General features: G+C 34.2%; 3 protein-coding genes across 7 annotated transcripts; 1 reads left to right on the top strand and 2 right to left on the bottom strand.

The window, feature by feature from the left end:
- Window positions 1–1061: 1061 nt before the first annotated feature.
- On the bottom strand, window positions 1062–8419 carry LOC732939 (protein tyrosine phosphatase; the record flags this gene model as incomplete). Its single annotated transcript, NM_001046938.1, is given in 4 exon segments — window positions 1062–1753; window positions 4505–4734; window positions 7666–7783; window positions 8232–8419. Coding segments are annotated over 4 exon segments (699 nt in total). The 3' UTR covers window positions 1062–1491.
- A 2130-nt stretch (window positions 8420–10549) lies between these two features.
- RpL30 (ribosomal protein L30) lies at window positions 10550–12039 on the top strand. 2 transcript variants are annotated; one of them, XM_012692304.2, is made up of 4 exons: window positions 10550–10646; window positions 10757–10803; window positions 11056–11201; window positions 11841–12039. In XM_012692304.2, the coding sequence occupies exons 2-4, from the start codon at window positions 10783–10785 to the stop codon at window positions 12013–12015; spliced, it is 342 nt and encodes a 113-aa protein (XP_012547758.1). In that variant the 5' UTR covers window positions 10550–10646; window positions 10757–10782; the 3' UTR covers window positions 12016–12039. The 2 variants fall into 2 exon arrangements, with proteins under 2 accessions (XP_012547758.1, NP_001037239.1); NM_001043774.1 differs by having other exon boundaries at window positions 10589–10651.
- A 2012-nt stretch (window positions 12040–14051) lies between these two features.
- On the bottom strand, window positions 14052–26162 carry LOC101744271 (collagen alpha-1(III) chain). 4 transcript variants are annotated; one of them, XR_002430908.2, is made up of 11 exons: window positions 25528–26156; window positions 25137–25327; window positions 24037–24156; window positions 23637–23850; window positions 22963–23037; window positions 22650–22721; window positions 22246–22377; window positions 21449–21588; window positions 14801–14898; window positions 14233–14329; window positions 14052–14156 (listed from the first exon to the last, which is right to left on the bottom strand). XR_002430908.2 is itself a non-coding variant. In XM_062672564.1 (9 exons), the coding sequence occupies exons 1-9, from the start codon at window positions 25620–25622 to the stop codon at window positions 14894–14896; spliced, it is 1044 nt and encodes a 347-aa protein (XP_062528548.1). In that variant the 5' UTR covers window positions 25623–26156; the 3' UTR covers window positions 14052–14893. The 4 variants fall into 4 exon arrangements, 3 of the variants coding, with proteins under 3 accessions (XP_062528548.1, XP_021205307.1, XP_037871577.1); XM_062672564.1 differs by having other exon boundaries at window positions 14052–14898; XM_021349632.2 differs by lacking the exons at window positions 14052–14156; window positions 14233–14329; window positions 14801–14898 and adding an exon at window positions 20400–20881.
- Window positions 26163–27651: the final 1489 nt, after the last annotated feature.

Below are 27651 nucleotides of genomic sequence, written 5' to 3'. Positions count from 1 at the left end.
ATCTAAGTTCACCCTTCAAACTGGAACTTGTGACTGCTGCGCAACAGAGACCGTGGGCTCAAAATACGCCCAACCACATGTAAGTTATTTAAACTTTATTAGAGAGAAGAGTACCGCTGGCAAACTAACGCCATAAGGCATTAATTACCAGTTAACATATCGCGAGGTCAAAGGCTATTTGGGTTAAGCGACATTTATCTTTGTAATTAAAGGTCCCTTTTATTGGGTATTATTATCAACAAATTTGATGTTTTTAATTGAAATTCAACTAAGGTTACCCCATTCAAATAGCTGAAGTTTTTTGTTTGTAATGTATTTACAAATTTTAAACTTTAAATGGCTCTCCTCTAAAGTTGCAATTATGTCGCGCAAATACCCTCCTCGGTAATAATGGCTAAAGAAATAATAAAAATTGATACAGGCTCAATCATTTAATAAATTATCAATATCCATAACCCAAACGTAACAACTTAACGTACAAAAGCGCGCTTAAAACCGTTACCCTCATTAACATTACCCATAAATACCAAGTAAAATAAATGCAATGTAATTTCCTTATCCCGTAGATTTACATAAAATTAAGCAAATATAAAGTGTCTAATGAGATTTTTGTTACATATTTTAAAAAAAAACTGTAATAACATTCGATAAATACCATCTCAGTATCGAGACCGGTGAGGTTATGCTCAGTGTGATCAAGATCAAAGTTAACTCAAAGTTGTAAGGAGTTGGAACAGCGGCCCTTGCGGCAAACGTAGGAGCGTTAACTTTTAACTTTAACGTCAACTTTTACGCGATCGAGAAGATAAAAAACTCGCACGCAAAAGCACAATCGCAAGAGATCACAATTTACACATTGATTTGACATTGTCCACGCCAGTACTTCACGCACAAGCGGGGACTACGAGGTCTGCGGGGGCGTCCAACCACCACCACTGCATCAACGACTCGAGCGGCGAGGGCCGAACACAGCGCGACACAAAACGAATGGAATGATATAGAATCGCACGCGCGACTCGCGGCTGATATTTTAATTACCTCGATTTTACTGAGCTAGCGAACAGACATTCTGTCAAATGTAGCGTGAACATACTTGGGAAGTGAAGTAATTTACTCCTAAACTAAGCTCTTTCTAAAGATAGATTCATTTAAAACTGGCATCCATAGGCGTGGCGAAACTAGGTAGATGTTAAATAGTAGCTTTAGTGCATTTTCACGCTTGCGCATTCGTTCACGCTTGCCCGACAAGACTCCGAAATTCGCAATGAAATTATTAATTAATCTGTGAAAGTTTAATTAATCTCTGTAAATTGTAATTTAGCTGTAAACTAGTACCTGACGACAGCTTATTAAAATGTAAATTAAGAGTTTTAAAAACGAAGTTTAAAAATTTATATGTCTAAACTTTACAAAAATACTTCTTCTTTATTTTAATTTTTTTTTTCTATTTTATCAGCCCACACCAGTCCACATTAATAATAATGTTACAAGTTAATTCGATTTCGATTTTTTCTGTTCTTTACCGAGCATTTTTCTTCTCTGCGATAACATATGACCAAACAGTACTGGGAACAATGGGATATACAAGAACATGTAGAAAATTAGAAAATAGTAATAGTTAAACGCGAAATTCCAAGCATTCGGCATTGAGATGGTGAAAAGTTTTTTCTCGAAGATTTCATCCAATGAGTGGTACATGCAGAGCAGCTCTCCAGTAATACCGAGGGGATACATCACGAGAAACGTGGAATACCTGAAATTTAATGTTTTTTATTATACTGTGCAACAAAATGCCACAAGATGTTCAGAACCTACATATACATAGGTTTAAGAAAACTATTAAAGAACATCTGTGCAATAAAGCTTACTATAAAGTCAATGATTATCTAGAAGATTTCACAAAATAGGAATGAGTTGCTCGCTCCGGGAATTTCAATATTGCAATAATTGTTACGTTATAATACTCATTGTAAAAATTGATATTAAAAAAAAAACTAATATTAAACAAAAAAGACAATATGCCCGCTGAGTTTCTTGCCAGTTCTTCTCAGGATGGAGGCTAGTTTTTGTGAATTGTCGGTAGTTCTTTTTGACGTTCAACAAGTACGTACTTTCATTTATGTGGAATAATTTTTGTTTTATTTGATTTGATTTGATATTCAAAATCAATTATTAAAAGTAACCCGTTTTATAAATGCAATATGTTAATTTACTGCCAAATGAATTATATTCGTAAGCGACAATCAAATGGAATTTTTTTCATACTATTTCGACCTTTATTCCTATGATAATTTATTCTTATCGCCCACCTAGCGCGTAGAGATATTATCAGACATATACGTCGGTGGGGCCGAAATAATTTATAGAGTCCAAGAGTCCGTATAAAATCTATGCACGTTATTATCAAATCAAATCAAATCAATTTTTTTTTTATTCAACGTAAATGAAAGTACATACTTGTTGAACGTCAAAAGAACTATTATGTATCTTCACCGCCGATTCGGAACGCAGTTTCAACGAAAATTGGAAAGTTCAGAAGTTGAGAAGTATCGACAAGAAACTTGGGGCTTGCTCAATTCCAAATATATGTGCGTCACCCACAAAAATCCTAAATATTATTAAATTGGTACATAAAAGGTTGGAGAAACAGGCTTTTCGTATTATAGTATGTATGAACTTGTAATAAAATCTCTTTGGCTAATTTGTATCTGGCTGTTTTGGTTTCATTAAAAGTTTAAATTGTAAAGAAGATAATTCCAAATTCAAATTAGGAAAATGTGCGATTTTTATTTATTTTTCGTAGTGTCAAGATGAGTGAATCTAATGAAGAAATTCGATACACTTTAAAATTTTACTACAAAAAATGTAAAAATGCAACGCAAGTCGAGAAAAAAATTTGCGATGTTGATGGACCTAGTGCAGTGTCTGTGAGAGTAGCACAAATTTGGTTTAAGCGTTTTCAATCCGGAAATTTTGATGTTAAAGATGCACGTCGCTCTGGTCGCCCCATTACGGATAAAATGGATGCCATTTTTGAAAAAGTGGAGCAAGATCGGCATATCAGTAGTTACGACGTAGCTGAATAGCTGGGAATTAACCACAAAACAGTTTTGGCGCATTTGAAAAAACCAGGTACACAAAAAAGCTCGATATTTGGGTACCTCACGAGCTCACTGAAAGAAACCTAATGAACCGTGTTACGACGAACCATTTTTGAAGAAGCTGATAACTGGTGATTAAAAGTGGATCACGTACGAAAAGAACGTGCGAAAAAGGTGGCGGTTAAAGGCCAGTCAGACTTCACCGACTGTGGCGAAACCCGGGTTAACTCGCAACAAGGTGATGCTGTGTTTGTGGTGGGATTGGAATTTTTCGATTAGGATTTTTGAAATTTTTGGATTCAGGACCATCGATTCTAAACTCTATTGCAAACAACTGATGAGATTAAAGCAAGAAGTTGAGAGAAAGCGGCCGGAATTAATCAACAGAATGGGTGTGGTTTTCATCATGATAACGCTAGACCTCACACATATTTAGCTACTCAGCAAAAATTAAGAGAGCTTGGCAGAGAGGTATTAATGCATCCGCCGTATAGTCCTGACCTTACACCTTCAGATTTCTACCGGTTTCGGTCTCTTCAGAATTCTTTAGGCAGTGTCAGGTTAACATCACGAGAGGATTGCCAAAACCAATTGTCGCGGTATTTTTATCAGAAGCCCCAAAATTTCTATAGCAATGGGATCATGTCCCTACCTACAAGATGGCAAAAAGTTATCGTACAAAATGGTACCTTCTACATACTTTAGTTAAATGTAAATAAACTATATTAAAAAATGTTGTGGATTTTCTTAAAAAATGCGAATAAACTTTTTCCCCAACCTATTATAATAAGGATGACTTAAACTAGACAAGGCCAAAAAGATCTGTTAGTGCTATGTGTGGAGTACAAATTCAAAAACTCGCGATTTCGTCATTCATATATTCCGCTGACTAGTCTATGACTGTAGTTTTCAAATACATACTTTTAATATTAATACTAAAAGTTTCCAAACTTAAATCCAAAGTATTTCTAATCCATGTTTGATGGGTATTTGGCTATCTGAATTGTGGAAAAGTAATAGCATTGGCCTAACTTTTCTTCTTCTAACTGATACATTGTTTTTTTATAAAATAAAATTTCATGGTCATAAAACGAAGTTAGTTTAATGTACATTTTGGTACAACTGTGACTATACCGACATCTTTAAGTACTTAGCGAAATTAATTTCAGGTCTTTTTAGAGTATAAATTGCTTAAAAGATAGCTAGTCTCTATACTAGACAGAGCGCATTATTTATGCCATTAGGTAGACATTCAAAAGCGTCTATTGGAAAGAGAATATTGAAAGCCTATTAAAAAAATTCATATATTTTTCAATGCACGTATTGTTTGTAAAAAAAACGATATCAGTGGCGCAAAAATAAAATTTTAATTGTGTAATAATTATTAATGTAATTGTAATTACCTCAAAAACGTCAGCGATGAGGGTACAATATCGACCAGATTGAGAGCGTAGTAGGCATATCTTATGATTTCAGTTATCGACCAGGCGAGTATACACAGAGGCAACCCTGGACTTGTAGTCGCTCCTTGTGTTGCCAGTAAAGCTCCACATACCAGAAACACTCTTGAATACACTTGCATAAGAACTACAAATACACTAGATGGAACTAAGCCTACAGCAGCGTGTAAAATCTGAAAGTAACACAATAATCATTGCACAACGATAGTTATTTGTATTCGTTTAGAACTGTGGAAAAAGAGCTTGTGTTATCGATTTAATGTATATTCCGCAAGATATTACTCAATTTAGTGACATGTTAACTATTATTATTCTCTCAGTTAAAATATCGCAGGTGTCTGTAACGAGGTTTGAAAGAAATTTTTATTTTACAACAAAACCTAACCCCATGACTGTTTTGGAACAAATAAGATAGATCATATACATAATATCTAAGATGTAACTGCCCAAATGGGATTACAGTAAGCCTTCTATCTGTCAGCAATTACGCCAATTTATTAATTAAGTAAGTTTCATATTTACTACACTATATTGTTGATTAAGAAATATTTCGTGAAAGTTAAGTAAAATAACGTTTTAGTTTCTCATGCCGTTCAACAAGATTAAAATTCATCGACAGATACTGCACCAGCAGGTTTCCGTCTTCGTGCAGGGCTTATGTTCGAGGCATTATTTATACGCAGTTTTTTTTTATGATTGAAGAACTGTGAAGGTGACCCGGAGGCCTTTCCAGTTTCACCAGGACAGGTGGGCGAGCAAAGGCTCAGCCAGGAGGGGTGGGTTTACTAACAGCTGCCCGAGCGCCTCCGAAAGAGACCTAACAACTCAAGAGCAGCTACTTCGCGAATGCATCTACTACCGGATCGGAATCGTGACCCGCTGAGAAGATTCGGCGAGAAACTCAGCGAGCTGATTCGTGGGTTTGGTTGCACGTCGAACTCTTTGTCGAGTTCGACGAGTACCGTTACCGGGGTAATATATGCAGCTTCTAGAACACCGTCACGACCGCCAGCTGTTCAGTGACCGACAGTACGGTTTCAATCACGGTCATTCAGCCACCATATTATGTATCTAACTCACTCAGCCTAACAAGGCTGACCCGAAAGCGAGGCTCTAACTGTGGGTCTTATATCGCAAAGACCTACCGCGAGAGATACTGTCATAAAACACTTCAGTCGAAATTAGCAACTCGTGAATTTACGAATCCCTGAAGAAGTCTACATGTAGTTACAGCTTTTTGCTGCAACCTACGTCTGTTGGGGTAGATATTTCGAATGGTGTTCAGTATCGAAATCATTTGGAAGGCGTTCAAGTTAACATCGAAGATGTTGGAAATATTGAACGGAATGTCTAAGCAGTACTTCGAGCTTGGAGAAATAGGTCTTTGGCCAAGCTTAGGCTATACAAAGTACAGATCCAATCTCAGATCAATTCCCAAATATCAGCTATTTCATATATTTTTTTATGTTGTTGGGTGACATTCTCGCTAACCACCTGATGTTATATGGTTAAAGAAGCTCATATTCATCACAACTTGAAGGCCGCCACCGACCTGGAAACATTCAGTCTCAAAGTCTCAATTTTATTTGAGTGTAAAGGCGATCCCACCCTACAAAACAGATTGCATGACTGCTTTACAATAAGTACAATGTGGTTTTGAAATGAACTCCACATCCCAGTATTTCATGAGCAGTATGACATACTCCTCTTCAAACGAGATTTGTCAAACTCTTAAGACTCAGGTGAGCATTGTGTTTGCCTTTCAAGGTTAAAAAAAAGTTTAAAAATGTAGACGTTTAAAATAAAAATATTCATAGGTCATTCATACACTTGACCTTTAAGCACATTTATATTCAACAGAATGATTTTCTGTTTTGTTTGTAGTATTTGAATTTAAATTAGTATTTCTTGTACTTTTTGTTTTAAATTAAGCAATAGCATTCAAGTTCATTGGTTTACATAAGATTTTCACCTTTTTTATAGGTACCTCGCACACATAAGTATATAGACCCACTGACACTAATCACCAAATATAAAATATCTAAAAATGATAATGAATTGGACTGGGAATTTACCCCGAGTAACCTGAGAAGCACAGTAATTAAAGTCGACAACAAAGTGGATTTTTCAAAATCTCGAATGAATCTGTAATCTTGAATCTGTAAAACTGCAATTTTTACAATGTACTCATATTATAAATGACAAGTAGCAACTAGGAAATGTTTTTGTTTTATATTTCGTTCCTAGAGTGAAAGAAAAAAACTTACTTCATAATCAGATTTATTGAAGTTGAATACCGTTGCTTGTTAGAAATCTCAGTATAATACACAATATTTCATTATGATCTCTTAGAGACAAGTCTTAAAAGGTGGTTGAAGAAAATTAGTTATTTGTCAAATTAATGTATTATGGACTATGTCTATTATAATAATATGTCTATAATAAAAGACTTCAGGCATACTGCCTTGATTTATATACACAGTAGATAAACAGTTTTATTTATCTGATATGGTTAACTAACCATCAACCTGTCAGTCTATGTTAAAGAATCATTCATGATTTTATAATGATGATGGCTCTTAAAATAACACCACTCCATGTCTTTTCGTGAGTATCAAAGTAGGCAACTAAGGCATTCACTGGATATTAACTGATCTCCGTATGTTATACCAGCATACTGCAATCTCCAAGCAGAAATTACTGGTAGGAAAGCATATTGTAAGCTTCTATAGGTGAGTACCATCAATCTATCTTTTTCTACTGTAAGCAAGTAATGTAATCTGGTTTGAAGAGTTGGACAATACCTTTGAGACTTTGGCCTCATGTCTCAAATCAAGTGGCAGTATTCACATTGTATTGTTTATGGGGTCTAGTACTACCTAACCAGATGAAAAATGACCTTCAATCACCCATCTAGGCAGTAAAAAAATATCATAATGAAACATGGTCTTAAGGCACCAAGCCAAGTTCTTCATAAGACTGTAACTTCTTGTACTAATAACCATCAAATAAATTCATATTTTTTACTTTTTATGTTTTTTTTAGATATTTATCATTTTTATCTGGATGTCCGACTTGACTTTAAATCTACATTTAAAAAATACCTCTAATACAGCAGCATTTTGAAATATAATGACAGTCCACTTGATCTCACTCCAAAAAGCATCCAAAGTACCACGGTTCAAAAAATGTACTAATGACTGCCATAGCATGTAAGACCATCTGAAAAATAGAATAAGAAACATTTTAGATCAACAAGAAAAAATTATAGATACTGATCTTCATTAACAAATAATAGATACAGAATCATTGAAAGCGATCACACAATCTTAAAGAACTCAAATAAAAACTAGAATAAACTTTATCCTAAAACTACCACTGGATTTAATAAACCTATGTTCTATGTATATACTTTTTCTTGTGTAATTATTATTTTACGAAAAAAAAAAGCTCTAACTCTATATATTGTGTTTTCTTCGATGAACTTTGCTCTAAACGTACTACATTAGCTTATGCTTAACTTTTTTTTTTACAATTTCAAGGCTTATGAAATACTGTAAATGTATTATGTAATGTAATATGAAAAACTGTTAATATTCAGTTTAATTTCTAGGCTTAATTTGCTAAGCATTTTTTTTCTTTAACCTAAGTTTTGAATATCGATACCTACCCAAGAGTTTGAGCGGCGTTATAGACAAGAAGATAAATCTTTCCAATCGAAAGTCCAGAGGTGTTGCTTTTCATTGCCTTGTTGGACATTGTTTAAATTGATATAAAACTTTATGTTTAAAGATATTTTTTAAACAAAGTCTTTCACTAAGTCTTCACTTCATTGTAAAATGTAAATGCAAATCTCAGAAATTAGCCATATGGCAAGCATAGATTATACATATTTGGCTGCATAGATTATACCATAGATTATACACTTAATATATATTAAACTAGGTTTCCTACTTCAGTGTATTAAACACTTAATATATTCGTTTGACAGGTGACTGAAGTTAGCCCCTCAAAAAAAAATTTCTTTTCTGTTTTATACTTATTTTCTATTAATTCGTTTGTTCATCATTTGTTCATGATTGTTCAATGTTAATAATAGTTTGTTCTGCATTCATTTATTTTTAAAAAATTATTAATAATATATGTACAAGTTAGCCCCCCGATTGCAATTTTTAATATTTTTTCGTCCTTAATGACTCGTAAATATTCATTTTCGATTGTTCTTATATAAAATACGTTTGTTCTCTTTCGAAATTACTCATTTTTTGTTTAATTAACTATTTGTATTAGTTGAATAAATGTATGCAAAATATGTGTACTGCGCATGCGTCAACTATAATGCCTAATCTTTCTACGCGGTTTTAATCGTAAAAAAAAAACAATTAAAAATCCTGAAGGATCAATTAATTGGTAATTAATTGGTATATCTCGAGCAAGATATTAGATTCAAAAATATGTAAAAAACCTGTTAAGTTTTGTGATTAATAAATATTAATCTTTAAATTTTTCCCATTTTCTTTTTTTTATTGCTTATGTGGGTGACGACCTCACGGCCCACCTGGTGTTAAGTGGTTACTGGACCTTATAGACATCTAAAACGTAAATGCCGCCACCTATCTTGAGACATAAATTATAAGGTCTCAGTATAGTTACAATGCTGCCCCACCCTTCAAACCGAAACGCATTACTGCTTCATGGCAGAAATAGGCAGGGTGGTGGTACCTACCCGCACAGATTCACAAGAGGTCTTACCACCAGTAATAAAATGAAATCCTAATGAATTCTTTTTTTCCAGATTCTGATTCTTTTACGAAATTTCAACGCGGAGTATGCGAGACTGCCGAAGCTATCCGTTAAACAAGTCCCCTGTACTCTCGCTGAAACATTTAGACCCCGAAAAACAAAACCAGAGACAGGCAGACCGCAGGATACACGGCAATCAGGCACGTGAACAGCCTAAATACACCCGATGCAGTAGAAGTCTGCGAAAACGACTTTACTTCGGTTAGCACGGTCGGTGGCCCGTCAAGCTGCCCACGCGGTACAGCTGGTGTTTAGATATATCCCGCTGGACCAGAATTAGCCTACAAAGGCGGAACGATTTACTGCCAACCGATCGCTATTCATTGTCAACTTTGCGACATCGCAATCGACAATCCACAAAACACGTCATGCAACCTAAACCTGTCGCCTTGAACCGTCACCAAATGATGCTGTCTCATACATTTTTTTTATCCTACTCAAGCTAATAGCCTTGAGAGGCTATTTCAGCGTAACCTTAATTAGTAGGTGAGCTCACGGGGCTCAAACCTGACGACATTGCTAACACGAACTCTAGCAAGAGCCGTGCTTCGCAGAATCTACCACCGGATCGGAAACGCGACTCATTGAGAAGATCCGGCGAGAAACTCAGTGGGCTATGTCTGTAGGTTAATTTACTCGTCGAGCCTTTAATCGCAAGCGTTCGACGTGAACGATGATCGGTGCTTCAGGCACCTAAAAGCACCGTTAGTGGATCGGGAGGATTCGAAATGACGTGTTTTGGGCGTCTCATACAGGAGCTGGAGTTGGGTTAAAACTTCCTTCTAACTAGGGCCCAACCGCAGCCAATCGGTACAGATAGAGAATAGCTCTTTCTCACGCTCCGCCACCTGCTTCTACTAGCGTATTCTATTTTGAAAAATAGATTATTCACTATAATGCTGAAGAATGTATTATTTAGCGCAAAAATGGAAACAATGTACTAGTGTGCACTTAATTAAAACCGGTATAGAATTTCTTCTCTCTTTTTTTTCTTATTGTATTTAGTTATTTAAGTGCACAAAGAGATTAAGTGGAACAAAAACATTGACACATTTAATACTAGGGTATCGGGAAGGCAATTAATAGTGAATATTTTATATCTAAACATTGAAACAGTCGAGATCGATTCACAAGCATTCTTCGATGGTATCGCTAAAAATCGATTTTTGCCATAAAGCCATTCTTCGAACATAACATTTTCAGATCATCATTCACCATCACATCTCTAGATCGACCTCTTTCATTTGAGTTTTGAGCCGCTTCTTTTCCATTTGTGCTCTTGGTGAGGTTAGATTTCTCCAAATTTCATTCTGTTTCTCATCGCACTGACTGCGTTAAATAAATCATTTTATAATACTTACAGAGGTTATTAAATACATTGTTTTATTCTAGGATTCATTAGCATTTACGCTCCCAAAATGGTTGCAGCAAAGAAACAGGTAAGAGACACGACACCACGTGTACCATACTTGATGAGCACTAAATATATTGGACTTGGGCGTAATTTTTAACAAAAATGGTTAAATAATTTCTCCCTCATTAAGTCCTAAATAAACTAATACTTGATAGACTCACAAATTATGTAATTTTTGAGTTTGAGTACGTATAACACATTAAGTTTTTTGTCAATTGTAATCTGTTTCGGTAGATTTTTTATTATAATTTATAAATACTTCATATTTGTATTACAGAAAAAGACCATCGAGTCAATTAACTCCCGCCTTGCTTTGGTGATGAAATCGGGAAAATATTGCTTAGGATACAAGCAAACTTTGAAAACTCTTCGACAAGGCAAAGCAAAGCTGGTTATCATCGCTAAAAATGCTCCTCCGCTAAGGTGAGGCTACTGAGAAGTAGAGTTTCCCAATACTTGTCAAAGGGATGCATATGGAGTCTTACTGACAAAGAAGTATGGATTCCCTTTGTGGTTTAGTAAAACAGTTCGCAAAAATAAGGTTAAATTGAACTAAGACTAAGAATAGTGTAAGTGGTATAGCAATTTTTTTGGGCGTATGTATCTTTTAAACAAATAATTTTTAATTTACCTTTAATGATAAATTATAAATTCGATTAAATTGCATTCGTTTCTTAATACTGTTTTGCTGGATCACAATGTGGGGAACCTATGGAGTAGTCTTTAAACTCGATACTTCACTTTGGCAGGTAAGAATTATGTTTTCTATTCAAATATTTTATGTAATCCATAGGTTGTATTTATATGAATAAGTAAATGAAGTTGAATGAAGTTATTGACAGTTGTAGGAACTTGACTATGCCGAATATTATTGGAATCGACTGAGTGGTTAGTTAATCTGAGAAAAGTTCGGCTTATGTGTTGGTGCTGCCATAACTGTTGTTATTTTGAGTTCACAATTCAGTTTTAACATTTCAATTTAATGTTGGTTTAAATGTGCAGTGCATTTATATTTATTTATATATACGGTATATAATACAAATATATTTTAAATATTAACAGGAAATCTGAGATTGAATACTACGCCCTCCTAGCTAAGACAGGTGTTCACCACTACAGCGGGAACAACATTGAATTAGGAACAGCATGCGGAAAATACTACAGAGTGTGCACACTCGCCATCACAGACCCTGGTGACTCGGACATTATCACCACTTTGCCTGAAGCATCAGCCTAGATTAAATAAAAAGTTATAAAAGCATGTTTCGTATTTATTTATTTCCAAAATATCATCAGTAGAGATGGGATAAGGTTTTTTTAAACTCAAGACACTGGCAAGTTCATGCATTTCAATTTCCTTTTTTTATAAAAAGTGACAATTGCAAATTTCATTACCCTTTTTCTATTAAACAACCAGGTGAACAAGCTAACAGTCATAAGCTGGATTGCTGCAGCCTACCATACCATTAGATATGAGGTCTAAGACCTTATAATAATAATAATATAACGATTACCCCTTTTTTATGACGTGACATGCGAAGCACTGATAAGTAGGATGGTATTTGGCCGTGCGGACTCGTAAGTGTTAAAAACCAATAGCCACCAAAGTGTAAATTAGGTCTACCTACGAAATTGCCGTTTAATTTATGTACATACAGAAAGTTTTTTGTTTTTTATTTTTATCAATCCATCTGAATATACATCCATGGATCGATGCATTTGCCAGCGCAGTGATAATTTTTAATTAAATTTTCTGCCCTTGAAGAAGTCCAGGTATATGGGAGCTAACAAAATCTTCAAAGGCATTTGGTACAGCCTCGATTTGGAATTTTTTTCCTGCCAAGAAATTATTCGAACTGGAAAAAGTAGAAGTGTGTCGGCGTAAGGTCTGATGAGCAGGATGGATAGCACAAAACTTCCAACCCTAGCTCTTGTAACTTAAGAGACCCTCCGGTGTGGCGTAAAAGGTTGAGCGTTGTCGTGTAGGAGCAGCGGGAACAAGCGATTAATGGAATTTTTACGGAAATTTACGAGCTTCACCATCATTGGGTCTAGTATCACAATAGTAAACAACGTAATGCTGATTCTATTTAGTAAGCTGTGATGAACTATACTAGCACTAGACAACCAAACAGTAACCAGGACTTTTTAGAGGTAAAATTTCGTTGGGGAAATTGTGTAGGTCTGACAAAATGACCGCTTACGATTATTAAAAAAAAACAAATTTTCATCGCAAATATGGTTTAAAATTATTTAGTTTCTGTCTATTGAACAACGCAATACATACCGTGACGTGTTCGTCGCTCTGGCGATCATTCAGTTCATGCAGCACCCACTTTTCGAGCTCTCGGCCCACCTGGTGTTAAGGGGTAACCGGAGCCCATAGACAACGTGAATTTCGCCACTCATATCGAGTCATGAGTTGTAAGGTCTGTTTTAACAATACAATGGCTGTCCCACCCTTCAAACCGAAACGCATTGCTGCTTCACGGCAGAAATAGGTGAGGTAGTGGGACCTACACGTGCGGACTCAAAAGACGTCCTACCACCAGTGTTGTTCGCTCCAGATTTTACCGAATAAAAACAGATTTTTATTTCAAGATTATTGGCAATACGTACTTAACCGTAATTAAAGAGTAGATACCTATATTTTAAGACATTGCAAAAATAGTCAGATAGTTAACACTTACAACGGTATCCTACGGGACCGGATCAACATGCAAGTGATGAATAGTACTTGCAGCCATTAATGTTCTGGAATTTGTTTCTTAGGCATGATACATTAAAGCGGCCTAATATAAGATATTTCAAAGATATGATTTTTTTATTGGAAATCCTCTTGTATATTGACAGGATTTTCAGTCAAAACTTACGTGCGAAACGTATGTACTTGGTTTGCACATTCTCAACAACCACAATCGAGAAACGATTATAAATAAATAACTGGAAGCAAATCACGCGTGGGAACGTGAACAAATCACCATCTCCCTCTTGCGAGGGTAGATAGTAGCAAATGCATTTACCTACTACCGAATCGGAATCATGACTCGTTCAGAAGATTCGTCGAGAACTTGGCGAGTTGATACTATAGGCGAGGTGTGATCTGTGATTTGCTATTTCTGCTGTGTTACTATTAGTAGCCTCCAACAGCACTGAAAGGCGATCAGGATCGTGGATCAGGACGTTTCTAGAGCATCGACGACGGTTGGCTGCTGCGTGAACAGAATCAGGGATGTCGAAACGCAGTATACCTGATTTCATTAATAAAACGTATTCAAGTCCATTATTTATTTTGCAAAATTTATACAACATATTCTTTAAAATATATTTCAAGCTATGTATTTTACGCAAATTGAACTGCTTTGGTCGTTTTCATATCTGTAAATAAAAGAAGCCGTATTAATACAAAAGTTTAGTGACTGTAGCAAAGACTAAGAATGAAGTACATATTTACCTTTTGTGTTTTTCTCCATTTAAGAGTACTTAAATTGTTCTTGGATACAATACTCTTCTTATTTTGTCCAAGAATGTTGCGAATAATCTGCTTAATACTGTAAAATAAAATTTAATATGCATTTGTTAAGTTTGGACAAAACTTTTGTCATATGCTTATTTCATTGTAATTGATATTTATTAGCTTTGTGCCATCTTAAAATGAAAAAAGAGGATAATAATTTGGTTTAAAAAAAAAAGGTGTGGTCCAATGGACGCTAAGATGGTAGTTGTTTCTATGGGCACTATGGAACAGTCAATCGCCAAGCGAGATTTTAAAATTTTTAGTTTTCAATAGGTGGATACTTCGAGATACGAGCGGTGATAAGTAAGGGCCAACCATCTCTCCGTGGTTATTTTTTTTTTAATATCATCAGAGACATCACTTTAATTTTACCTTTAGTATTTTTTTATGAAGTTATTATACAGTGGTGCAGATATTATATATTTGTAATAGTGGATAAGATAAGCATGCTGTGTCCAGAGAGACATAATCATCATAACTTTAAATTATATAAAAATAACTTTACCTTTTTTGCTGCCTTAGGAATCTTAATTCCACTGCTGTAGCAGATTATTAGTCATTTCAAATTCGTCCTATCGTCAAAATGAGTCTTCACCCATTAACCTGTAAACAGTTATACAATTTGAGGTTTTATTTTTAAAACAGAAGTGCGCTTTTGATTTTATGAACTAAAAGAAAACTGAATTTTTAAACGTACTACAAGCTGTGTAATGATAATAAAACTTATAAGATACCCATGCGCTGCACGCATGCCTTAATTTATCCAATTATATATATTCAGACCCTACTTGTAATTCCTTCACAATATTTGATTTATTTTTTATTTTAGTACCCATGTACTTTAGTTTAAACAATTATTTCCAATTTTCGAGTTAGAAGTGGACAGTCCTGAATCAACATATCGAGTGATATTGCTTAATAATCATTTTGTTTCTAAGAAGGTTCAAGGTCTTATCAATCGGCTGTATTAATTTAATGTCATTTTATAAATAGTTCGTTACTGTTAGGCATTGCTGAGCCGGTAACCATTTCCAAGCCTCGTTATTTTTGTTATCTTTTTTTATTTTTTTTGTACCTAATTTGTTTGGTATAAATGTTTATTATTATTATTATTATTAATAGTATGATGGACAACTAATCAGAAACCGTTGAGACATATTGGCGCGACGCCATTGAATTGTCACACGTCATGCGGTACACGCAGCAACGCAGGACGTTGCGAGCACTTTACTGTTATAGTGTATACCAGTAATACGTGGTAGCCATTGGTTGTCGTAGCGACTACCCGCTTGTGGTAACATCCTATTTTCCTAGATTCAACAAAGATGGCTGTATTCGTGCACAAATCAATGACATGTTGCAGACAGAATCGGCAAAAAGGCCAAACTACGTGGATCCAAATTGAAATTGATATAAAGAAAATTATATAAACGACAAACAAGTCGAACAAACAAATCGTAAAATTCTATTATGATATTTCTCGACATTATTCGTAATTGAATTAAAAATAAAGGATCATTCGTTTTTAGAATTTCATTTTTATTTTATCTGTATGTACGGAATTCAATAATGGCCGTTCATGCTCTGCTGTGACTATCATTAAAACAGTATGAAATAATTTATTCATTATAGATGACATCTTTATAAATCTTGTCTAACGTTCCTTAATTCAGTCACTTCAACATCATCATACAATATCCTCTCGTAACTGCTCGTGTGTTTTACTTTGTGTGCACTCGCATTGTTGTCGTGTGCGTTGTGTAGGTAAAAGCAAGTAAACGTCAGAATAAAGCCACAACAACAAATTATGTATCCAATGTATCATTCATAAGCGAACCACATAATTTGTATACAACACTCCTATTGTATATTCAAAACTACATATCGAGAGATGGAAGGCTATTCGGTTCAAGTGTCATTTTTGAATGGGGTAAGCTTAATTGAAGTTCAATAGAAAACATCGAATTGTTGATACTAATACCAAATAAAACGGACCTTTAATTACACAGATAATTGTCGCATATTAAGCGAAATGTCGCTTTAACCAATACCCTTTCCCCCCTCGATATACTGGCGTTTGCAGTCTTGACAAACATGTATGCCGAATTTTCTGCCTACATCATGTCATTACTTACATAGGAAAATACTGTTTTATATTGTGATAATAATTACCCTTAAACAATAGGATTTATAGCGTTCTTCCTAAAATCCATTTTTTTCCTACATTCATGGTTTAGTCGTGGAAACCTTAAAATAACAATGACCATTGTTTAGCATGTGTGGCTTTATATTAATGACTTCAGACTGTTACAAGTCATTTTCTTATCCAGTTTTATTGCACGCATTCAGTTTCACAACCCCAAACGATTGCGTAACATGACGTGTATTCTTACTATATTCCTTGTATACTCTAAATTCCATTACTTGCCTTGGACAAGATATGAACTTTAATAATAACGTCATTTTTCAAAATCCATTTTCTATTGGCTTATCTACCTCGAAAAGGATGAATAAAAATTATTTAAAGCTTAAAATAGTAATAATGTAATCATTGCGCACTGCAGTTTTGGGTATGAGTTTATAATTCATTAATGACCTACATATATATGAGTCGACTATTATCAAAGCTGGCAATCTGACTTTTGGACAATGATTGGTAAATCAGAAAAACGAATTATTGACTTTGTATTCCATTGGCAGTTACAAAACTCTTCGGAACGACATCTTAGATAAATAACAGGTTAACTATTAACCTTTATTTAATGCAGGTTTTGAACCGTATTCTTTGAAGGAGACGATTATATTCAAATCAATCTGTATTGACATATCAATAAAAAATATTTGTCCAAATGCACAGATTGCCACCTTTGATAATAGACGACTCATATATTGTATTACCAGAATTTGATTTAATTCAATAGATGTTCACAATGATCGGTATATTTGAAAGTTTTATTATAATTATTTATTTAATCGAATTGTGTGTCACTCACCGCTTAAACATAGAATTTTATATTCAACATTACTTCAATTGGTGTGCTGGATTATTACCATTGCTGTTTGTACACAACTATTTATGCAATTTTGTTTAACTGACAGCACATTCTGTCCCTTTTTATCACACTTTTATTAGTATGAACTTTACGCAGTGAAATTCGCCGTAATTCTAATTAGAGTTTAAGACGTCCGATTAATTTAAATATTGATGTTAAGGACCGATATTAATAAAATAATTTTAATAGTTAACCTAATATCGGTTGCTATTTGATTATTATTCTTTGCCTTTATTTTTCACACAAATGCATCACAACTTTTATTACTATTTTATTATTATAAAAAAAATTAGAACGTTTACGATGATAATTATAAAAAGCATAAAATGAAGGCTTAAGGTTAATCAGATTTCATTTCAATTTTTACATATTTAGCATACCTACATATACATACCAGATTTTTTTTAATTAGTTCTCCAGGTCGTGTTTGTTCCACCAACGAACATTTTTCATAAATCGCGCTATTATCGTTCGTTAATTTAACGATGGTCGTTATAGTCATTGGTTTTTAATTTAATTTATTTATACTTAAGTCGTCGATGATCTCAATGAAATACCTATTAAGGTATCAGATGTTTCTAATTATATTCGAAGCATTTCTGAGGGCAACTTATCGGGGAACTTTCTCACGGGGTTCGTGAGTACAATGCTAACGTTAATACGCAAAGTATCTTATCTTAAATAAAAAAAAAAAAGAGTAACAAATACTTATCGTTCAATTTTCCGCTTATTCAGAATGAAAATGATTAATTTATACCATATGAATAATACTTATTGAGTCTTGTTATAACGGATTTGTAAAGCTCTGATAAGTCATTGAATAAATTTTCTGAGGTCGCACAAAAAAGCGTATGAGCTTCTAGGATTATTCACTTCTTGTGAAGTTACACGCTAATTGTATTATAAATATGTAAGCACTGCACTGTATAAATATGTGATTTCTTAAAAAATATTTTCTTCATCAACTTATCTTAGGTTTATTTTTTAAGTACGCAAAAATTTACACATTACCTGTTTTTAGTAAAGATATGGTGCGTCATAATTAACTTCCAGAGCTCCAATGCAATTTTGTAGAATAATTTAACTTCACATGTACTGCAACTTTACTATCATATTATACCAGATTCATTTCATTATAATGAATTCACCCATAATTGTAATCTAAAAAATCTTTACATAAATAAACTAGTAATGTTAAAGTGTACGCAAACATTGTACACATTCGGAATTGTCATTTCTTCGTGGCTTTTATCGATACCGTGGTAGTTAGGATAAATTTTCTTTATATAGATACCTATGTATAAATAGTTTTATTGTATAAATCTAGTATATACAATTCTCGTGTCCCGCTGTTTGTTGCCAAACTCCTTCGAAATGGCTCAACCGATTCTCATGAAATTTTGTTTGCACATCGTGTAGGTCTGACAATAGGTTACCATCTATTTTTCACACCCCTAAATGGGGCACCCAAGAAAAGTATCCTAAAAATAATGTATATGGCAAACCAGCGTTTGCCGGGTCAGCTAGTAGTTTTATATTTTTTTTTTTTTTTTTTTTTTATTGCCTTTGTAGGCAGACGGGCATACGGCCCACCTGATGGTGAGTGGTTACCGTCGCCCATGGACTTCAGCAATGCCAGGAGCAGAGCCAAGCCGCTGCCTACCGCAAAATATTCCATACTTAGCTAGTCAAGAAATCGACAAGTATTTTTAAGCTTTCTCTTTTCTTGCATAATGATATTATTTTACATTTCAACTTTCAGATTCTAGTCTTAGTAGGTTAAAACTCATACCCTTGAGAAGTGCTTTATAAGATACCAGCTGTATCCGCCCGCTTCGCTAGGCATTTAAAATTAACATTATTATTTCTCACCCCCACAAAAATTCTCATCATTAACGCCCCCGCAACTGGTGTAGGGAGTTCAACACTCATATAAATATTAGCCTATCCATTAAGTACATGTATTTTTTACATGAATACCAAGTTTCAAGTCAATTAGATGCACGGTTCAGTAGTTATAACGGAACATCCGTAAAAACCACTGTAGATTTATAAATTAGTATAGATATCATTTTTTAAATATAATTTCTACTATACTATTTAGGTGTTTTTAAATGTCAATTTACATAATATAATCTAGTAATTTCTCTCCTAAAAAAAAATATATGTACACAATTGTACTATTGTATTTCGAATTATAGTTTCATTCGCTTTAATTTCAATAAAATTACTAAATAAACATAAGCATTTGTAGCTTGCGTTGCTTTCATGTTGTCTTACAACATTAAGATGGTCACTTGAATAAATCCACAGTGAAACCTTCCTTCCTATTTTTCAAACGTTTTTTTTTTCTTTCTATATATTTATGTGCATACCCCATTTTACGTTTATGAACATTATAAGGTCAAGACTTTTCTGTGAGTGGATATATCTATTTTAAGTTTTGTACTTTTGTCAATTTCAGTGCTTTTTATTATTTTATACATACTTATATACAGTCATACAATAAAATACGAAATTTATATTCGAATATCGATCTTTTTATCTCATTAAGGATATAATTCAAATAGATATGTAATTATAATAAATTTAGAAGTTCATATTTATAATAATTACATTCAGAATGTATTTTTTTTTACTGATTTTGGTTCTTTCTCTTTTAGACTCTTTTGGTTCCTTTCATGATAATAGTGTAGTTAAGTGTACAAATTATCCTTTTTGTGTCCTTTAAATAATTTAAATTTATTAGTTGATGCTTAACGCTTTATTGACTGGCTATTTGTAAATCTAACATTTTCTATCAAGTAAGCCCAATATATTAATTTACTAAGAACATCCATTGTTATTTTCATAACTTTCAAAATAACTGAAAATAAACCCCTAACAACTCACTTTGAAACCACAAATTAGTTCCTGATTTTGTTTTAATTTTGTTTGAGTACCAAGTTCTTTTCAATTCCATCATATTGTGTTTAGGTATTATTCGACCGTTTACCACCTAACAAAAAAGCTGTGATTTCATGAGTTTCGTAAATAAAGTATACACAAACATTAATTTTATACTTTTATTAAAAATTAAGTTCTTATTCACTAAAACATCATGGGTGCCATACCAAGAAAAGGTACTTAATAAAATGTTAACCCTAAAATACAATTCTGGAATTACAATATTCTGATCTTGCTCTAAATAATTTTATTAGTATAGGACATTCTTTTAAGCCAGTCATAAGTCAGTAATAAAACCTAATGTTCTAGTTCATCTTACTTTGTTTGTCTGACTTTTCAAACAAAGTCCGTCACTACAAATTAAATTTGTCTATCAATTATTTATACTGGTTTGTTCTTGCATCTTGTAGTTCGTTTTTGTATTTCTCGTTAATCTGATTTTCACAACACCTAATTCAATACTTGTTTCTGTTGTACATCCAATAACTTGAGATATTTCATCCACTTTATACAGATATTAATTATCTTTAGATCGAAGTTAAAGATGTTAATTTTATTCTGTTACAATCAAACAGATCACCAACTGCCTGTAATACAAACAATTATACACAAACTGTAATATTGTTATGTTTTATAGTTTTACACCATGTTCAATAATTACCAATATGTAATTTCTCAGTTGGGGCGTTGGGGATATTCATTTACTAATGTTTTGCTCTAGTTGTGTCACCAAAATTATTTAACCTAAATTATAAATATAATTATTTTTTTATTTATGTCTTATTCATTCATTATGCTATATGTTTTCTTCATTTTTAGTGGACTATCATTATTCTAGAATGCACTGTGGTCAAGGAATACTGTATGTAGTATTTAAACATCTAGTTTATTAAATCTAAGATTGCCAAACAGTTTTTAAACCAACCTGGGTACAAGAACTATTTAAATGCACTGCGCTCATACTGATATAATTTTGATAAGTTTCCTGACGATACATCATTAAGTCGACAAGCAAGCACTTCCAATACAGACCATTTATTTATTTATTTGTAACTTAAAGTAAATATTGAATCACACAAATAAATTAAGAGATTTCGTCAAAGTAAGCTAAAACATAATCTGTCCCTTGGTAGTTCAGTATTTTCCAAACTTACCATAGCTGTTAGAGTACTGTTGTTGGGGCGGATAGGAGTTGTAGGCGGGTTGTGAATACGTGTCGTACGCGGAGGCAGCGCCGCCGTATGCGGACTCTGCTGCTCCGTAACCGGCGTCACCCGCCCCGCCCACTCCGCCGCTATATTAACAATATATTTTGCGATCAATAACTACTCATGTATAATAACGCCACATGTTTGTACTGGAGTGATATTATATAATCATTTGGGGTTTTCGTTTTTAATAATAATTAATGTAATGCTGTTCCAAATACTAGCTTAAAGAACTTGATATTATTAATATTTTATTAAACAGAATCTATGGGTATGCTTTCTCAGCCCCTTATCAACAATAGAATTCAGCCTACTGTACAAAATAAAATTACAAGGCTACTGGTACAAGGTTTTAAGAGTATTTAGTAATGAAGATTAAATCTGAAATTTTGTAATTATTAGATATGATAGTAATTTTTACAATTTTTTTGGTTAAAATATTTTAGCATTTTTTTATTGCATTAACACATTCATTTAGAGTATTGTTTTTTAAATTTATATTTATCTTCTTACTGATTTTAAACTCAACTATTTTTTTCAATAAACATAGGGCCCTCCTTAATCACAGACTGCATTGGTTCGTAAGTCACCTTCTCAAAAAAGTAATAATAATATTTAAAAACAGTTCAACTAACACCTGTTAATGATTAGGTCATCTCCGTACCATAACTTTTGTGGCTATTGTTATTTATTAAGAACTTAAAAGTAAAACGTATTAATTTTTTTTATAAAGTTTGACTGACCTGTAACCATCATTTTCGTAACTTCCTGGACCACCTGTTGAGTATCCATAGCCCGCCCCATAACCACTGGAACTATATCCAGAAGTGACCTGAGCAGCTGCCGGTGCAGAGTAACCACCATCTTGATATGAGCTACAACAACGAGATTGACATTACAATACAATCAATGTCAACATGTATCTAAAAAATGCATATTAATCGTCAGGATCTAATTTTCTGCATGTATGTTTCAGACGGCAATTCCTATCTGTTAGATTCGTAATCATCATTTTGATAATTTTATCTGTATATATATAATTATATTTTTAAAATTATTGTTGGGTTCGTCAGAATTTCACTCAGAACAGCTAAGGCTAATAATCAATTTTCAAATAAATTTTAATCTTAGTTTTATTCTAGCTTACCTTGGTGCACTGTATGATTGTTGTGTATAAATATCAGCAGTTGGTGGCTCATATGGCTGATATCCAGTGTGTCTAAACAGATAAAATTCTTATTACTATAGATTATTGCCTTGATCTAAGGACTTTTGATATAAATACTTATACATCAGATATTGAATAATCGTCATTTTTGTATCAGACGGCACATTCCTATCGTATTCTTGGTTCATCATTTATTTATACTTAATATAACTTAAAAAAAATGTTATAAAGAAAATATTGCAATGTCCAACACTGAGACAAAATCACTACTTATGGAAAAAAAAACACTTACGATGGTACATATCCATTTGATTGAGGAGGTGGATGTCCAACAGATCCCCTACCTCCACCACGTGGGCCTTCAAATCTATAACACACGAACAGTTATTATTGTAGTTAAAAATGTATGTTCAATGTTATATAACTTTTATGCTTGATTAATTTTAGAGAAAATTGCTAACAATAGAATGTTTAATATATGTAAAAAATCAATTATAATAATAAATATTTGAAAGTTATGTTTGGGTGTTATACAATCATACAAAACTGGGTAAACTAATTAGGATAACATTTCCCACAAGGATTTATAATTTAATAATTATTTATTTTTAATAATGGTAAATGACATGATCTGGGCAAGACCATGGGAATATTGAGATAGTGTTCGCTGGTTGGTGATCTTTCATGCATTCTACCATAATGATAATTTATGGACCAGAGTAAAACAAAGAAGTCTTTATTGTAGAAACATGCTACATGTTTCATTTTTTTAAATGTTATTAATTTAATAAGAGTGAAATCTGGTGGCACTGCTTGTTAAAGCAAATTCACAATACACATTTTTGTTAATTTCATGGCCACAGGGGCAGTTAGCTGAATCAATATTTACAACAACATGCATTTCATAGCACAATACCTAATACCCACACACTATTTGTAGGTATTCCATTTAAATAGTCTACAAACCTGCCACGTTTAGGAGGTCCACTGGGTCCACCACGTATTACACCTCCACCACGCTTGAAGGGAGGACCCTGTGGCTGAGCTACAGGCGCACCGGCAGCATGTGGTGGTGCGGGACGCGGTGGTGGTTGCACAGGACCCACCACTGGAGGCACAACTCCCGGAGCTGGTCCGGGAGGACCTGGAGGTGGACCATGGCCACCTCTTCCACCACGACCTAGTGAAAATTTTAATAATATATTTAATTGTAAACATCAAATGACAACATAACTCTTCACATTACTAATAAGCTTCTGCACAACCATAACACAAAGTCACTTAATAATTTAAACAGGAAAAGTTCTGTTTAATGTCATTTTTAAAAACTTGTAAAATGTATGGATTTCAATTTAAAATTGAATACCTCTCATTGGCATTCCTCCACGACCAGCACCTCTATCACCACGCTGTCCGAAGTCTCCTCGGCCTCTACCACCTCTGCCTCTCATACCACCAGGCCCCCCTCTATTGTTAAAGCCACCACCTAACGAGAACATCCTGGTACACTACACTTGCTTTATTTTGGTTCAATCATGAAAACTTGCATGAGAATGGAATACATGCAACCTTTACTTTTACATTAGTAGATAATACATTTTTACCACCTCAACAACTTTCAACAACAAAAACATTATAAATGTCATTACATGCAGTTGAGTGTTCATATACAAACAATCAAAATGCCAAGCATGTAGTAATTTCCAGGAATGCCCAATTAATTTATAGAGCATTTACTAGCATTACTAGCATACTAGGATCGCAAACTGACATTTACTAGTAAAACATAATTCAGGCAAGCTACATCACCTGGCCTGCATGCCACTGAAACGTCGACCTGTCTCAAATTAGATAGCAGTAATTACACTGTTTTCTCTATGGGTTCCAGTAACTACTTTACACCAAGTAAACCTTAAACTGTTTAATCCACCATCTAGGGAAAAAAATGTAGTAAATTTTTCATTCTAGCTTCCACAATAGAAAAATAAAATCTGCAAAATGACACAAATGGTGGTTGGGATAATAAATATTGTCTTTTTTGAATTTATTCATAAAATGGGAATGACAAAAATGTACAAAAAAATTAGGCATTAAAATGAAAATTTTCATTTTTTGTTAACATTATTCCAGACTCTTCTATTATTGTTAGTCAACCAATTAAAATTGTGATCCCTAATGTTTGATCTATTTAGTAAAATTTGAAGTTTTTCTTTCTAGGCCCCCAAACCCAAACATTTGTTTGTACATATGAGTAAACTTAATTATCTATATATATTTAAATATGTAGCTGGTATAATTATTTTAACTATTGGTGTTCGCATGGTACAGAGAAATTAAGTTGGGACTCGGATGACCATGATTTATCCTCGATTATTCAATATTTTTATTATTGTAGTTTGAGAGCAATACAAATTATTGTATTGTTCCACCGACAGCCATAAAGTGATCTTTTAATATTTTTCTTACGTGGAGGTGGTGCACCACGCGACTCAATGGTAGGTACTGGATGTGGACCAGGTCCTTGCGGTCCAGGTGGAAATCTTCCCCCTCGATCACCGCCTCCGCGCATCGGGCCACCTCCGAAACCACGTGGGCCTCCACGCATAGGCGGCCCGCCCCTAGGTGGTCCACCGCGACCTCTCATGCCAAATCCACCCCTAAAAACCAAACACCAAATGAAAGGTACATCCTAAAAAGCTAGTAAATCAGTAGTCATAAATAATTTTGGAACAAATTTGCCTTATATTATAAATTATTCAAATTATTTCTAAATGAGATAACCTCAATCTGTGACGCTATCGCAAAATTCTGCATGTACTCACACAAAGGGGGCTAAAAAATTTAACTAGTCACTTACCGTCCACGTACATCGAAACCACCTCTTCCCCTCATTCCTGGTGGTCCACCGCGTCCTCCACCACGGAAACCACGATTTGGTGGGCCTTCCATCATTAGCGGGCTCTTGGAAACAAGAGCAAGTGAAAATTATATATTACGATGTCAATTGCGTACCAGGATCTAATATCGCGTAAAATGAGTACAACGACAAAGAAAGACAATCGCAAAATCTATAATCCTATTTTTAGTACGGCGATGTAGTAAAGCGTCTATCCGCCATTACAACCGAATATAATTTTAAAATGGCAGACAGACCCTTGTGTTTATAATACCCATTGGTTTCTGTTCCTTTAGCCTAGTCGTTGTCATTTACGTAAAAACCATACTATATAAATTTATCTTAGAAAATTGAATTATTATCAAGGCTAAATATAATGAAGTCGATTTATTTGAAATTAGTTAAGAGTTTAAACGGAATGAAATTGATGAGACGAAATAGTATTGAACCCGAGATGTTAAATCCAATCGATGAACGTTGCGTCTTGAGTTGTATAATTTTCTCAAAAATTAAATAGTTAATAGTCCACCATTATTACATATTACAACAGATTTTTTTTGATTGAGAGCTACTACGAAAACCTTCACAACTTCAGCAGAACAGGTGGGAGGTAGTGAGTTTAAGAGCTCAACGGAGAAGGCGAGGGACTCCCTATTGCTCGGGAGTTTATCACTATGAAGACATTCGACGTTAACGGTGGTTTGCTGCTATGTAGGCCAGGTTGGCCTAATAGGCAAGAGTAGGCACGGCTAGCCTAAGCAGTTCACTCTTTTTACAAACCATAGGGTAGAGGACTCCCGAAAATGAAAGCGGAATGATCACTGACAGTCTTTCTGTAGAGTCGGAAGATGTGGATCAACCAGAATGTTTACTTTCCAAAAACTGATTAAAGAAAAAAACGCTTGTAACTTGGCGCACATAAATAAAGTGAAACTTCTTTTTCGATGTGTAGTATTGTGGTTTTTTTCATTTTTCATCCTTAAATCAGATTGCTCTTGTAATATTAGGGAATGCTGTGCATAATGCCGGCCACTCGTACCTTCGCGTAGTCTCCCACACATTCGTTTGCCCAGTTGCGTCGACGATTGCGAAAGTAACGGACGTATCGCCATTTTCATAGTTCGTGACGTCTACTATGTAGCGTATCTTCATCAAAAGAAATCCCATAAAAACAGCATGGCTGTTAATGATGTTTGAGAAAGAATTCAAAACTCTTTTTCTCTTCAATGTTCTATTGACGCACAGTTGCCAGATGGGGGGGATTCCATGCAAATTCGGGGGGTTTTTCGACCTTGGGGGGGAAATTCGGGGGGAAAGATTCTTTCGGGGGACATTCGGGGGAAAAAGTTAGTTGGGAGAAATTTCGGAGGTTTTTTGAGTATCAATTTGCAATAACTATTAGAATAATTATAGTCTACTATACTATTCACAAGTCAATATTATAAAGGACAAATTATGCAACCAAATAGCAATAGAAACTGCCGAAGCGGTTCTCAGGATTCGATTTTCACTGCCAAATAGATGCATAAATTTTGTTCCCACATCGGACATGTTAAATATCTTTAACTTCGAAAACGAGTATGCTTTAAATAATAATAACGAAAGTGAATATGATCGTGATAATTGTTTAGAGATGGTTGAAGTTATAGGGATAGCTTGATTAAAAAATAAAAGAATCCTTTTGGTTTATTATTTCTTCTTTAAAATAAGTAAAAACTGTTTTGCGGGTTTTTTTCTTCAAAAAGCATATTTTCGGGGGGTTTTCGAAAAAAGTTGGGGGGAAATTCACACGGTCATCTGGCAACACTGTATTGACGAATTAAAAAGGAGGAGAAATTCGTGAGACATTCGTAAACAAGCGTAGGAGGAAGCGCAAACGGGTTCGCAAATTGAGTATGCGAACCCATTTGCACAGCTTCTAAATTTGCGAATGAATGTCTGACGGCCCTTCACATGCGCGCAAACATTCGTACAATGTACGAATATTTTCCCGCATGTGAGTGGCCGGCATTAGACGAAGTTAACTGACGTTTACTGTGTTGTCAGTTTTTGATGAAATAAAAATAGTGTTGTGACAAAGTGAAT

This window comes from Bombyx mori, chromosome 15 (assembly GCF_030269925.1).
Source record: "Bombyx mori chromosome 15, ASM3026992v2".
In the NCBI taxonomy this organism is placed as follows: domain Eukaryota; kingdom Metazoa; phylum Arthropoda; class Insecta; order Lepidoptera; family Bombycidae; genus Bombyx; species Bombyx mori.
The sequence above is the reverse complement of the archived record's forward strand: the minus strand, read 5'-3'. Positions and strand labels throughout refer to the sequence as shown.